At 40.1% G+C, this 11,089-nt stretch overlaps 1 protein-coding gene across 2 annotated transcripts; it reads right to left on the bottom strand.

Annotated features, from left to right (window-relative positions):
• Positions 1-123: 123 nt before the first annotated feature.
• On the bottom strand, positions 124-7,071 carry LOC108896919 (vascular endothelial growth factor A). 2 transcript variants are annotated; one of them, XM_018696230.2, is made up of 7 exons: positions 6,861-7,071; positions 4,334-4,367; positions 4,051-4,247; positions 3,858-3,934; positions 3,731-3,760; positions 3,587-3,655; positions 124-772 (listed from the first exon to the last, which is right to left on the bottom strand). In XM_018696230.2, the coding sequence occupies exons 1-7, from the start codon at positions 6,924-6,926 to the stop codon at positions 736-738; spliced, it is 510 nt and encodes a 169-aa protein (XP_018551746.1). In that variant the 5' UTR covers positions 6,927-7,071; the 3' UTR covers positions 124-735. The 2 variants fall into 2 exon arrangements, with proteins under 2 accessions (XP_018551746.1, XP_050927922.1); XM_051071965.1 differs by having other exon boundaries at positions 3,587-3,652.
• Positions 7,072-11,089: the final 4,018 nt, after the last annotated feature.

Here is an 11,089-nt window from a genome sequence, read left to right as displayed (position 1 = left end):
CCCTTGTGCTTTGTTAACAATGTGCTTACTACAGAGCCTTGCCAGATACTGAGCCCACAGTGGTATCACATGTAACAGATACTAATGCTCTGCAAATGCAAATGTAAATAACACAGAGGCTCCTTGTATTTGGAGTGCATTTTATTTCATCAACTTATCATGGCCCTTGATTAGGAAGAGTGGATTCAGTGTTCATCAAAAGGCATTTATACAAAAATAACACACTAGCTTTGCACTAGAAAAGAGTTTGTTTCATTGCAATTATGACAACATCAGTCACTGCAAATATCACACTGAAGTCATGGAGAAGATCTGACAGATGATCTGACAGTTAAATCCGTGAAAACAAACAGGATGGATGAAGACTTTCCCATAGCAACTGATAAGCTAAACATATTATCTCTATACCCATTGTGTATCTACTGTTGCACCATATGTCTGTTTTTAAAACCTCAAACAAAAGCAGCTAGATGTTTAAAATCAAAATTGACATTGATTTTGGTGCATTAAAAACAGCAGTCTAAGCCAAATGAATTCGCAGATATGGTTGTTTGCTGTGACACTGTAATTAATCAAAAAAGCAAATATCATCACGGAAAGTCTGATTGATCTGCTGGATGAGGAAAAGTGTTTGGACAGAGGATTAATGGTCAGGTGTGATTAATTCACAGATGTGCCGCTGTTCGTCATGGCAAAGTCACTCCCCCAAATTTAAATTTTGGACAGACGTGTGAATCAGTGAAGACTTATCTTGCTCTGAGGGAACTGGCATCTGGAAAGATAAAAATAAACAGCCACAGCTCCATTTAGCTTGTTCATTGCTGCCCATTCCACCTCCACCAAACTCAAATAATTGGTTACTGAATATCAGAATATCATTATTTATTCTCAGTATGACATCGTGCAGAGAGGCAATCTGAATGGCTTGTTAAAAAATCAGTCAGTGAATAAGAAATACCTGTCCCTTGATATAGTAGTTCTCTACATCCAATAGTACAACTTGCTCCAAAGTGCATGTGGACTCTAAAGGTTATGAGACACTGAAGGTTAATGTGCTAAAATGAAGTGTTAGCACTAACAACTTAAAACTCTAACACTTATGGATGGATCACAGGACAGGTCTAGGGGGCACAGGCCCAGGGGCCCATGGGGTCAGAGGTCCCTTAAGACAGAGCATACAGTATGTGTGAAGTGGTATTTCTCATTGCAGAGTGAAAAGGCAAGTAAAAGCCTAAACATTCAATTTAAGGTTGTGAGGCAGCAGAAAGAGATAGCCTGATACAGCGCCCTGGTAGAGAAATGGTTACAGTGCATGCCACATAACTGCAACATTTCCCTCTTCACTATCAACGTTCAAATAAAGGCAAAACACCAAAAATTAACTTAAATAAAGAATGAATGTCACAAGAATGAAGCAATCATGACAACATTATCCATCAGGTTTTATGGAGGAAGTTAAACTCCTGTTTATTTTATGTTCAGTATTGGCATCCTACAATTTGAGCCCTCTGGATCTGCTGGAAGAAACATGAAACTCTGTGACTGTGTGGTCCTTTGACCACTAAATATTGGGCGGAGGGGTCATGAGATAATGGGCCTGTGGCTCTAAGTGATGGTTTACAAAAGAACTGGGGCCAAGGCAAGTTATGTTGCAGCATTAGTATTGTGTGAAAAGATGTTAGGCAGAACTACATGACCACACAGGTTTCTATGCAGTTGATTACACACTTGTGTGGGAATATCTGAAGACTATCGTCTGGCTTTTAGCAGGGATCATTTGGAGGATGGATTCTTTCTAACTCTGTTCAGGCTGCTGGATAAAATACTCACTCTCCTTCTTAACAGAGGGCACAGTGAAGCACTACAGTCACTGCTTTAAACACTTGACCTAGTTTTCACTAAATAGAGAATAGATCCCACCTATTTCAAATCACCCATTGTTCCTTGTTCCCCAAGAAGGATAAGTACTAATGATAGGGAGCTTTATTGAATGCTTAAAGGATAGGTTCACATTTTTTCAAGTCTGTTTGAAAACAATACTTATGTGCCCATATGTACATAGAAAGACTACTTAATTATACAGTGGCTGTGAAGAGGTCTATTCATAATGTGGTTCCAAAGTGATGGAGGACAAAATTCCGAGACTGTGCAAAAATGCATTGTGTTTTTAAAGACAGCGTTTCCCTGTTGAGGTGAAAGGACAGTTGCACAAGGGAGATATTTCAAACTAAAAAGACTAACTTTGAAGATACCAAACTGTTTTTTCTAACTCAGGCTGCTGGAGCTTTAGCTGAACTTTGAAATGCATTTTTCCACAGAACAAGGACTGTAAAGTTTGTCCCTCATCACTTAAATTGGAATTGCTTCAGTGTCCATCCACACTACGCCAATTAAAGTTGTATACACATCTTTTTTTTCTCTGTCTAGATTAAAATGGTGTTTTTCTCAACCTAAAATAAAGCTATTCCACAACAGTCTCCCCACTGTATAAATCTTAAAATGTCAGCTTGGTGTTTCAGTGTGTATGGGGAAATGAAGAAAGCCATTGTAGAGAGGAGAAATGATTACATCAAACAAAATCTGTTTCAACATCCACATGGGACTATAAATGTTGTTTAAAATAAACCTGAAAAATGTGAGGCTATCCACAGATTTAGCATTGCACTTTCCTAAAATTGGAGGACTCGTGAAAGACATGTTCAAGTCAGAATGCTAAAAAATGATTCAGCAGATGCAGGAGGATGAAATATTCTGACTTTCAGTTGCTATATGGATCAAGCTCCAAAGTCCCAGATACCAACAAAGAGCAACAACAAAGAGATTACCAGTGACACACGCTGCCCTTCTGACCTTTGTGTGGAAAGAGACCACAGACAAACAAAATACCAAACTCGCTGCACATAATGGTTCTATCTGTAAAATGAGGGGTGTGATATTGCTCTGGAACTGACTTGCTTGAGCTTAGAAGTACATAGGGTTCTTGCTCAAAAAAGGTATTTTCGCTTGTGTACAAGGCAGTTATACCTTGGTCAGTTTTGAGGCCAGAGTCAAGTACTTTAATGTGAATAAAATGATATATACAATGCCTGACATGACTGTACATGACTTGACAGCCTGCTACCGACAAAAATGTGACATAAAATCACGTAAACAAATCGAGGTGATGACGAGACTTAATGTTCTAGATTACACAGTGAGCTCCATCACTAATCTCTCCCCCCTGTTATTCCTCTTTTTTCTGGTCGTGTGAATCTAGTTGTTTTTAAACTTTTGCACTGAGAGTCCTTGGTTTGAACTATTAGCAGCCTTGGATTATTGTGCAAAAATGCTCTGTGGCCTTACACAGAAGCGCAAGCTCATCATAAGTGGTTGGTGGATTACAGGCCTGCCAGAGAGAAGAGCTACACACCAGACAATATATTGTGATATTGTGTAATCTCATCTGTCCTTGGTAGTCTGACAGAGTGGGGGAAACGGTGATAAATGTAGCCATAAATGTCTAAACATTATGAAACTGTCTGTGTGTGTATGTGTGTGTGGGCGCCACGGGGGGGGGGGGGGGGGGGGGGGGCAATCCATCTCTTACTTGCCACAGCCGTTTGCTGTCTTCTTGTGTTTCCTCCTCCGAGGTTTGTTCTTGATGGACTCGGCGCTGCTGTGGAGGAAGAACCAAGCACAATGAAGATACTCATGTGTTCAAGTCTGACAGATAAAATGTTAATCTACTGACCTTTTATTTTGCAGAAGTATCTGACGGAGTCTAAAAACAAGGCGAAAAAACCAAAACAACTGGTTAGCTGTGACATAAAAATTTGCATCTGATGTCCATTACCAAGAACCGGCCATCAGTAATTTACCTGCATTCACATCTCTGATGCTCCACAAATGTGAGTTCCACAACATGCGAAGTTGTCATGGGAATAATCTTCATCAACTAGGAAACAAGGGAAAGGGAAAACTAAAACTAAATATAGGACCATAAACAGAATGTGCAGAATCTCCCTCTAAGCATTTCTGATAAATCATATCCAATTAGAGATCTTTCTACACCTGAATAGTGATGTTGCGTTCCAGAGTAGGATGGCACTCGAGGTTCTCATCTGAACAGCAGCCAGAGCATCGCTGTAGTGGGACACAAGCAGGTATGTAGATGTGCCCCACTTCACCGGGGAACTCCTGCTCCACATCCACCAGCTGCTCCATAGGCTGACACAAGCTCTTTGCCCACACCTCCTGGAGTGTCATTTCTGGAGAACAAGTTGACGTCTTTAAATCATTTGCAAGAGGTGGGAAAGCCTGTTCAGTTGGATTTGACCACAAACACATCCCTTACCTCTTGTGGGGGCCTCTTCTGGAGGCGGTGAAACCTGCAGAATACATAGAGATATTAGTTTGAAAATGTAAATTTACAGCAATCCTTCAATTTCATTTGATAAAACTAATAACATCAGTGCCAAACATGGTTGTGATGATAAAGAACCTGTAAACAATCAGGTGACTATAGGTGGTTACAACAGCAGTGGGATCATTGAACAGCTACAGAGTGCCATCTTGTGGCAGGAAAAAAGTACTGCACATATAACGATCCAGGAAAAACAGTGATGTAGCATGGTTTCAAGGGTGTACCACTGTGCCGCTGTTTGCAAACCAGCAAAAATGCTGTAAAATGAGCCAGGCAACAACAAAAGCGCATTTGTTGCTGTTGTAATACTAGGAGGTTTATTATCACAAGAAGCAAAAACCTTCAAAGTATGCAAAGAATAACAGCAAAGAATAGCTGTTGCCTCGTCTCATGGGAGTTTTACACACAATAAACACAGTTAAAACAAAGGCAGTACTGAAAAGTGTCATGACACAGCATGAATTTTCATAAGTTCTCACAACCGGGCCTCCAATCTCACAATGGCAACCTTCCCGATTTTTGAACGACAAATCAAGCAGAAACACAAGTGCAAAGTTGATCTTGGCTCTTGTTTCTATTGAATATCAGCTATCTTTTTCTGACTCCTCACCTCTCTCCTGCTCTCCTCTCACTCTGAGAACACTGATGGGAACTTAGTTTTCTAACGCAATGCTTCATCGCTCGGACAGCAGGTTTTATTGTGGGATTTTTATGTTCGCTCTAAGTGAGTTTGTACTTCTGCCAAATACAACATCAACCCAGAGTCCTTAAATGTACCGCATCGTTCAGCAACAGAACCAGCTGCATGACAACAGCTGTGATGAGCATAAAACAGGCAGATGTGCTTGAACAATACAGTGTGATGGTGAGGTTCCCTTATGTTGGTGATGAGCACCGCAACATACCGCATGGTGATTGGTTGGTTTCCTGAAGTGGAAATATATGGAAAATTGTGTACTTCTTTTCTTGTCCCTTCTCTCATTTTTCCTTTGTTCCTCTAATTTTGTAACTTAAACAAAGCTTCCAAGGGAAAAGCACAAAGGCTATTGTCATACTGAACAAAAATAAAAAAAAATTACACAAGGTAGAGGTTGTTCTTGGCATTCTTCTTCCTACTGGTCTCATATATCTTTCTCTTCTAAATTTTTGACACATCTGCACACAGCTGCTGTCATTTTCCCAGATACTGGATTTTTAATTCAATTCAATTTAATTTATTTTTTTTGAGATATTTATAGCCATTATCAGACAGGTCCCCAGGCAGACTTGAACCAGGGTCCGTGGTCAGCATCTCACACCCAAGGGGTGCCCAATCCTGAATTTTTTGAATTGACAACCTAACCAATGGCATTCCAATGGTCACACTTGGTTATTTTCATTTTGTGCAACTCTGCATTGCACAAACACAAAAACTTCTATTCATGATCTGTTGCTGTGTCTCTTCAAATCTCCATAAAACACAGGGAACTATGTGGATGGACGAAATGTACTCTGGATGACAGGAAAAATACATTTCACAATATCTCCTGTAAGAGGCTTTCTGGACTACACTATGCATTACAAACAGATCATGTTACTCCACAGTCCATATGACAGCCACCTTTATGGATTACTCAATTCAAATCCCTTTAATATTCTTCCCACTGTTCACTAATGCATCCCTTCAAACACAGTGGGATACATATTCATGTACAGTCAGCTCCCTGCTGGGTGATACTGAATGTGTCGGTCTTGCCTGGGGTCAGACCCAGTTACAGTACAAGGAAGCACCTGTGAGAAACCAGAGGGAGATGTGGAGTATTACACCCTCATCACAGCCGAAGAATCAAGACCTTGAGCTACAGAGTCTCCAAAACACAACTGCTGTAATGTGGAGAAAGTTGCTGCCTTTCTCCACATTACTGATGGTTGATGAGTTTTTCAGACTTTCCCACCCTCACTCTCAGATACAGTATGTAGCCCTGTTCATCAGCTGTTTGAGTCAACATATCTACTGTAAACATGCTAACTCCCAAACCCCTGAACGTAGATGGTATCTTCCAGTCAAACCAGTCAAAATAGAGATAGTGTGTAAAAATGTTGGAGTGTAGAAGAGATGTGTCCTCTCATAGACAGAGAGCCATGCAGAATGAATGCCTGTCATTTAAATGTGACTCTCCTTAGCTTCACTGCTTCACGTGAAGTGGCTAATAGGAGTCACATTTGAAGTCGAGGAGAAAAGACAGACAACTCCTTAAAAAACAAACAAAAAAAACTTGCTGTCTTCTACATCACCTTGCTTGTATATTCACAAGATAAATTTCATTTTAAATTAAATTTCACTTTGATAAAACTGCTAATAAATTTAAATATGTCACCAAAACAGTCCCCAAAACATGATTAACCAGTAAAGTTCCAAAACATGGCTTCTTATTAGCGACAGTACTAATAGGGTACGTCATGGTGTTAGTTGAATTACCTGCGCAGGTACAAGCTGAACCAGAAAAAACATTAAAAGATGCGAGACTCCGTTTAAACTTTGCATGCTGGCGGGGAAAAGTTCCCTCCTGTCGTTTCCAGTCAGTCAGAAAGAACTGAGTACAGAAAGAGAGAGAGCGAGAGAGAGCGAGAGATGGTCGAGGAGCGACTGGAGTTCAGATTTGCGCGCCGTTCCGCTGTGCACGAGCCGAGATGGGATGAACAGCACGCGCCAATATAGCTGAATATATAGCGCACAGCTGGTGATTAATAGGAGCCTTGTTGCAACGTCAATTCAGTAAAAATGATGCAAGTTAACAAGCATACCATGTCTGTGGCACGCACACATTTTTTTTTCTGCCAAAGGTCATAAGTTATGCGTAGTACCCAATAGAATTGATTTATAGATAAATAGTAATCATAGTATATCATAGTATATCTGAACTATAACATCGGGACTTAGTAGTAATCATGCGTAATGAAAGCCAAAGCAAACGCTGGGAATGAATTTGTCTGTAAATTTGTTATTATATTGTATTCTTAGAAAATCCCACAGTTTTTCAGGACATTAAATGTTGCATCAACGTGGCTGTTTGCCCTGCTGTCCAAAATAACCCAGGGGTCCTACCATTACAGGAGTAGCTGACCTCTGTATATATGTAAGTAGTGTGTATATTAACAGTCCATACAGGCACTTTGGTATGCTTTAGCCTGTATAACACAAATTACATTGGCTATACTTTACAACAGTGTTTTAAATTAAATTATTTTACCAGACATCCATTGGTATCCATTAATTTCCATACAATCTGGAAATGTACTGGTGGACTGTTGAAACTGCTTGAGTTGTGTATTCCATTACAGTAAACGTCAAGTCTGATTAACTTTTGCTGAAGTTACATTTTTTCCATGATCAGAAGTTTGTTCCCATTCATTTTGCAAAAGTATAAAGAAATTCCTGTAACTTGATTTAGTTGTACAATTCATCACAGTAAACGTCAAGTCTGACTTTTGCCCAAATTAAATTATCATCATGTGGTAACACAGTGTAGACTTTTTTAAAAATCAATCTGCACTTACACTCCATAAGCAAGCCAGTTTAAACAAGTTGCTAATAGATTTTCAAATAATAGAGAAATGAATAAAAGACACTGGATCAGTGGAAGACAAAACTTACAAAAACTAGCTCAGACTTGATGCTCACTGTAACAGATTGCCCAGGTCAAGCATGTTTCAGGAGTAAGCTAATAAGATTCCTTATACAACAGGAAAAACACATCTAAAACTCTATAGCAATGTGCAGTTAAGGAGCTAAAACTTATTCTTTTGTCCTGGCCTGATTATGCTACAGAAACTCTAGTTGGCAGTGTCAGGCCACAGTGTGAGGAGCTCCCTGTATCTCTGTTCTAACTGCCAACACACAGCTGCTCTGGGTCCACTTCTGGATCAGGTCCCTAGTTTAAGCAGTTTGGCTCTTCTGTATTGTTTATGCACTTGGCTCTGAACACTGCCTGATTAGCTTTGGCACAAGTGCAGTAGACCTGAGATTATCTACACTGATGCTGCAAGAATAAACAGAATGTCTCAGAGGTATCCTCCTTCATTCCTGATTTTGGCATGTTTATGCACAATCATATGCTTACTGCTGATGACATGTCTGTTATCATCACTATATGTCTGCTAAAAAGCTAGAAACAACTCTCCTGGAAACTACATTTAGACCTGCTATTACACAATATCTGGCTCCTCGTGGTTTGCAGATGCTTTCAATTTACAGTTGATGGTGAGTCCTCTTTATGCTACGTGATACCAGCCACATTACAGTTCCTGTTTTCTGATTCTGCAGAGCGTGGATGACAAGCACCATGGTGCCCTCACATTTATTGGAGGGACTCAGATGTGTTTTCGCAGCCTGTGTGATTTACAGGATAATTGGGTTGGTGTGTTTTAACGAGCAGCTTCTGTTGAGGAGATAACCAAGATGGATGATGCCTTCCCTCTCGCCACAATTGCCTCTTTCTCTCCACACAGGCTGTGACAAAGGACCAATTTGGTGCTCATGTATGAAAAATCATGCTTATGTCGCCTTTGTAAATAACAAAATACAGATAGTTGGGACATCAGCATTTAACCTTGTAACTACACCAACCAACAATGAGTAATTGCTCTGGACAGATTTGGCTGTATGAACTTTTTGAACTTCCTAGTCGAACAAAGAAAAACACAGTTGGCAAACACTCCTTACAGACACGGCTCACCCATTTTTTCGGGGAGTCCCCTTCCAGCTCAGAGTCCCAGTCTGATAGCCATGGGGTCAGACGGACAGCTGCTGCTTCCTGTCTCTGGGAACCACGCCGATGCTCCAGTCCCAGTCCCCATCGAGGGAAGATGGGGTTTCCTTCAGCTGGACCAGAGGCAGCAGGTGGAGCTGTACAGCCCTACATCCTTAGATGTGGGCAAATTCATGGCTGTCTTTGATTAAATGGTCGGATTCTGAATATGTCTGTGGTTTGTATATTGTAACTCAGACAAACCTTGGCTTGCATCCACAAGTAGGAGCCCTCCACTTTTCAAAGTCTTCAATATCAGCTCTCATACGATGAACAAAGATTTCATTTTCCTCTCCAAAATCTCTGTAGACAGAAACCCAATAGATGGAGACGAATGAAACAGAAACATCTAAAAAGGTTATGTTTTCAACCACATGACCATGTTTTAGCTTTGAAACATCTACAAATCACCTAAACCAAATATACTGAGGACATTTTTCCACTAATAATATGGGGACATAGTTTGACCTTAGACTTCAACTGAAGAAAATGGAGGAGACAAACATACACACCTCCTAACATTAATCTACTGTACAGCTTAATCACCGAAGTCTTTGGATCTCCTGCACTTCAATGTTTATGCCTATTTTTATGCCTGTGATCAAAATCCAAACTGTTTCCACTTTTCCACTTTCCCAGACTTTTTTTTGCCAGTCTCGTGCTGCAGATGCATTGTGGGTATTGCTACTGGTTCCCAAGCCCACACAGTAGCCAGTCAGACCAATACTGAGTGATGAATGTGACCCAAAAGGCCAAACAGATGCAACTCCATTCTGGGACACACACACACAGACATTAGCACAGCACATTAAGGCTGGGTTGAACATGGAAATAACCTACTGAAAACAAATGTGTCATTCAGTTTAGGCTAACTGTTAGCACGACTATGGCTCTGAGGAGAAAAGGAGCTAGGTTCACAGTGGTGGTAATTAAAGCTTGCACAGACACATTTTACTACCCACTGTAGATATAGTGAGATACTATATGTGCATTCCTTTGTGTTAACTGTCTTTACAGTCAAAATGATGTTGACAAATTCCAGAGTTTCCCCCTACATGCTCTTAAGAAATTCAGAATGAGGCAGGGCCTGATAAAATATGGTATTTCTCCTTGATAACTTGCAAATTTATGGCTCAGTTGGAAAGAAATGAAAATGTAAGGGAGAGAAATAAAGATGCGCATGAGCCAAGGAGGGAAGAAAAGCACGCACCACTACAGCTGAATATGTAGCCTACAGCTGATGATTAATAGAGAATCTCTGCAACGTGACTTCAATAGAAGTGCTGGTACAAATTGTCAAACATGTCATGATCTGCCTCTTTCACGCATGTTCTTTTATGCTTTTCTGTTATGCATAGTACATAATCATCATGTGTAACAATAAACAATAGAGCAGCCTATACACAGCACTAAGCAATCATGATAATGATCGCCCAAGCAAACACTAGGAATTAATGTCACTACACTGGTAAATTTGGCCTCAACTGGGAAGTCTGTAAATTTGTATTCTTAGAAAATCTGAGCTTTTTAGGGCATTAAATGTCTTCTGTGAAACTCACTCAAACAACTCTGAGTGGAAAAAATAGAAGCTGTGATTTTGGCGGTACAAGTGGCAACACTCTGGGAATAAAAGTACATTTTCTGGGTTGTTAGTTACACTGCTATTTTGACCTACATTTCTAGACATAAGTCAGACTTTTCAAATTAAGCAGATCTGAGGGTTGTGTTGTGTCTATAAGACAAAAATAGCTTTTGTTTCTGCTATTTCTTTATAAAACGATTTTCATTCTGGGATAAAAATGACCAAATAGCATATCTGAATCAATTCTGAATATTTATTTATTGCAGTAGTTAAATTTGAGGGTTATAGATTGGTCAACACACACGCTTTTAGTTATTC

This window comes from Lates calcarifer, linkage group LG7_1 (genome assembly GCF_001640805.2).
Source record: "Lates calcarifer isolate ASB-BC8 linkage group LG7_1, TLL_Latcal_v3, whole genome shotgun sequence".
NCBI classification, from domain to species: domain Eukaryota; kingdom Metazoa; phylum Chordata; class Actinopteri; family Centropomidae; genus Lates; species Lates calcarifer.
The sequence above is the reverse complement of the archived record's forward strand: the minus strand, read 5'-3'. Positions and strand labels throughout refer to the sequence as shown.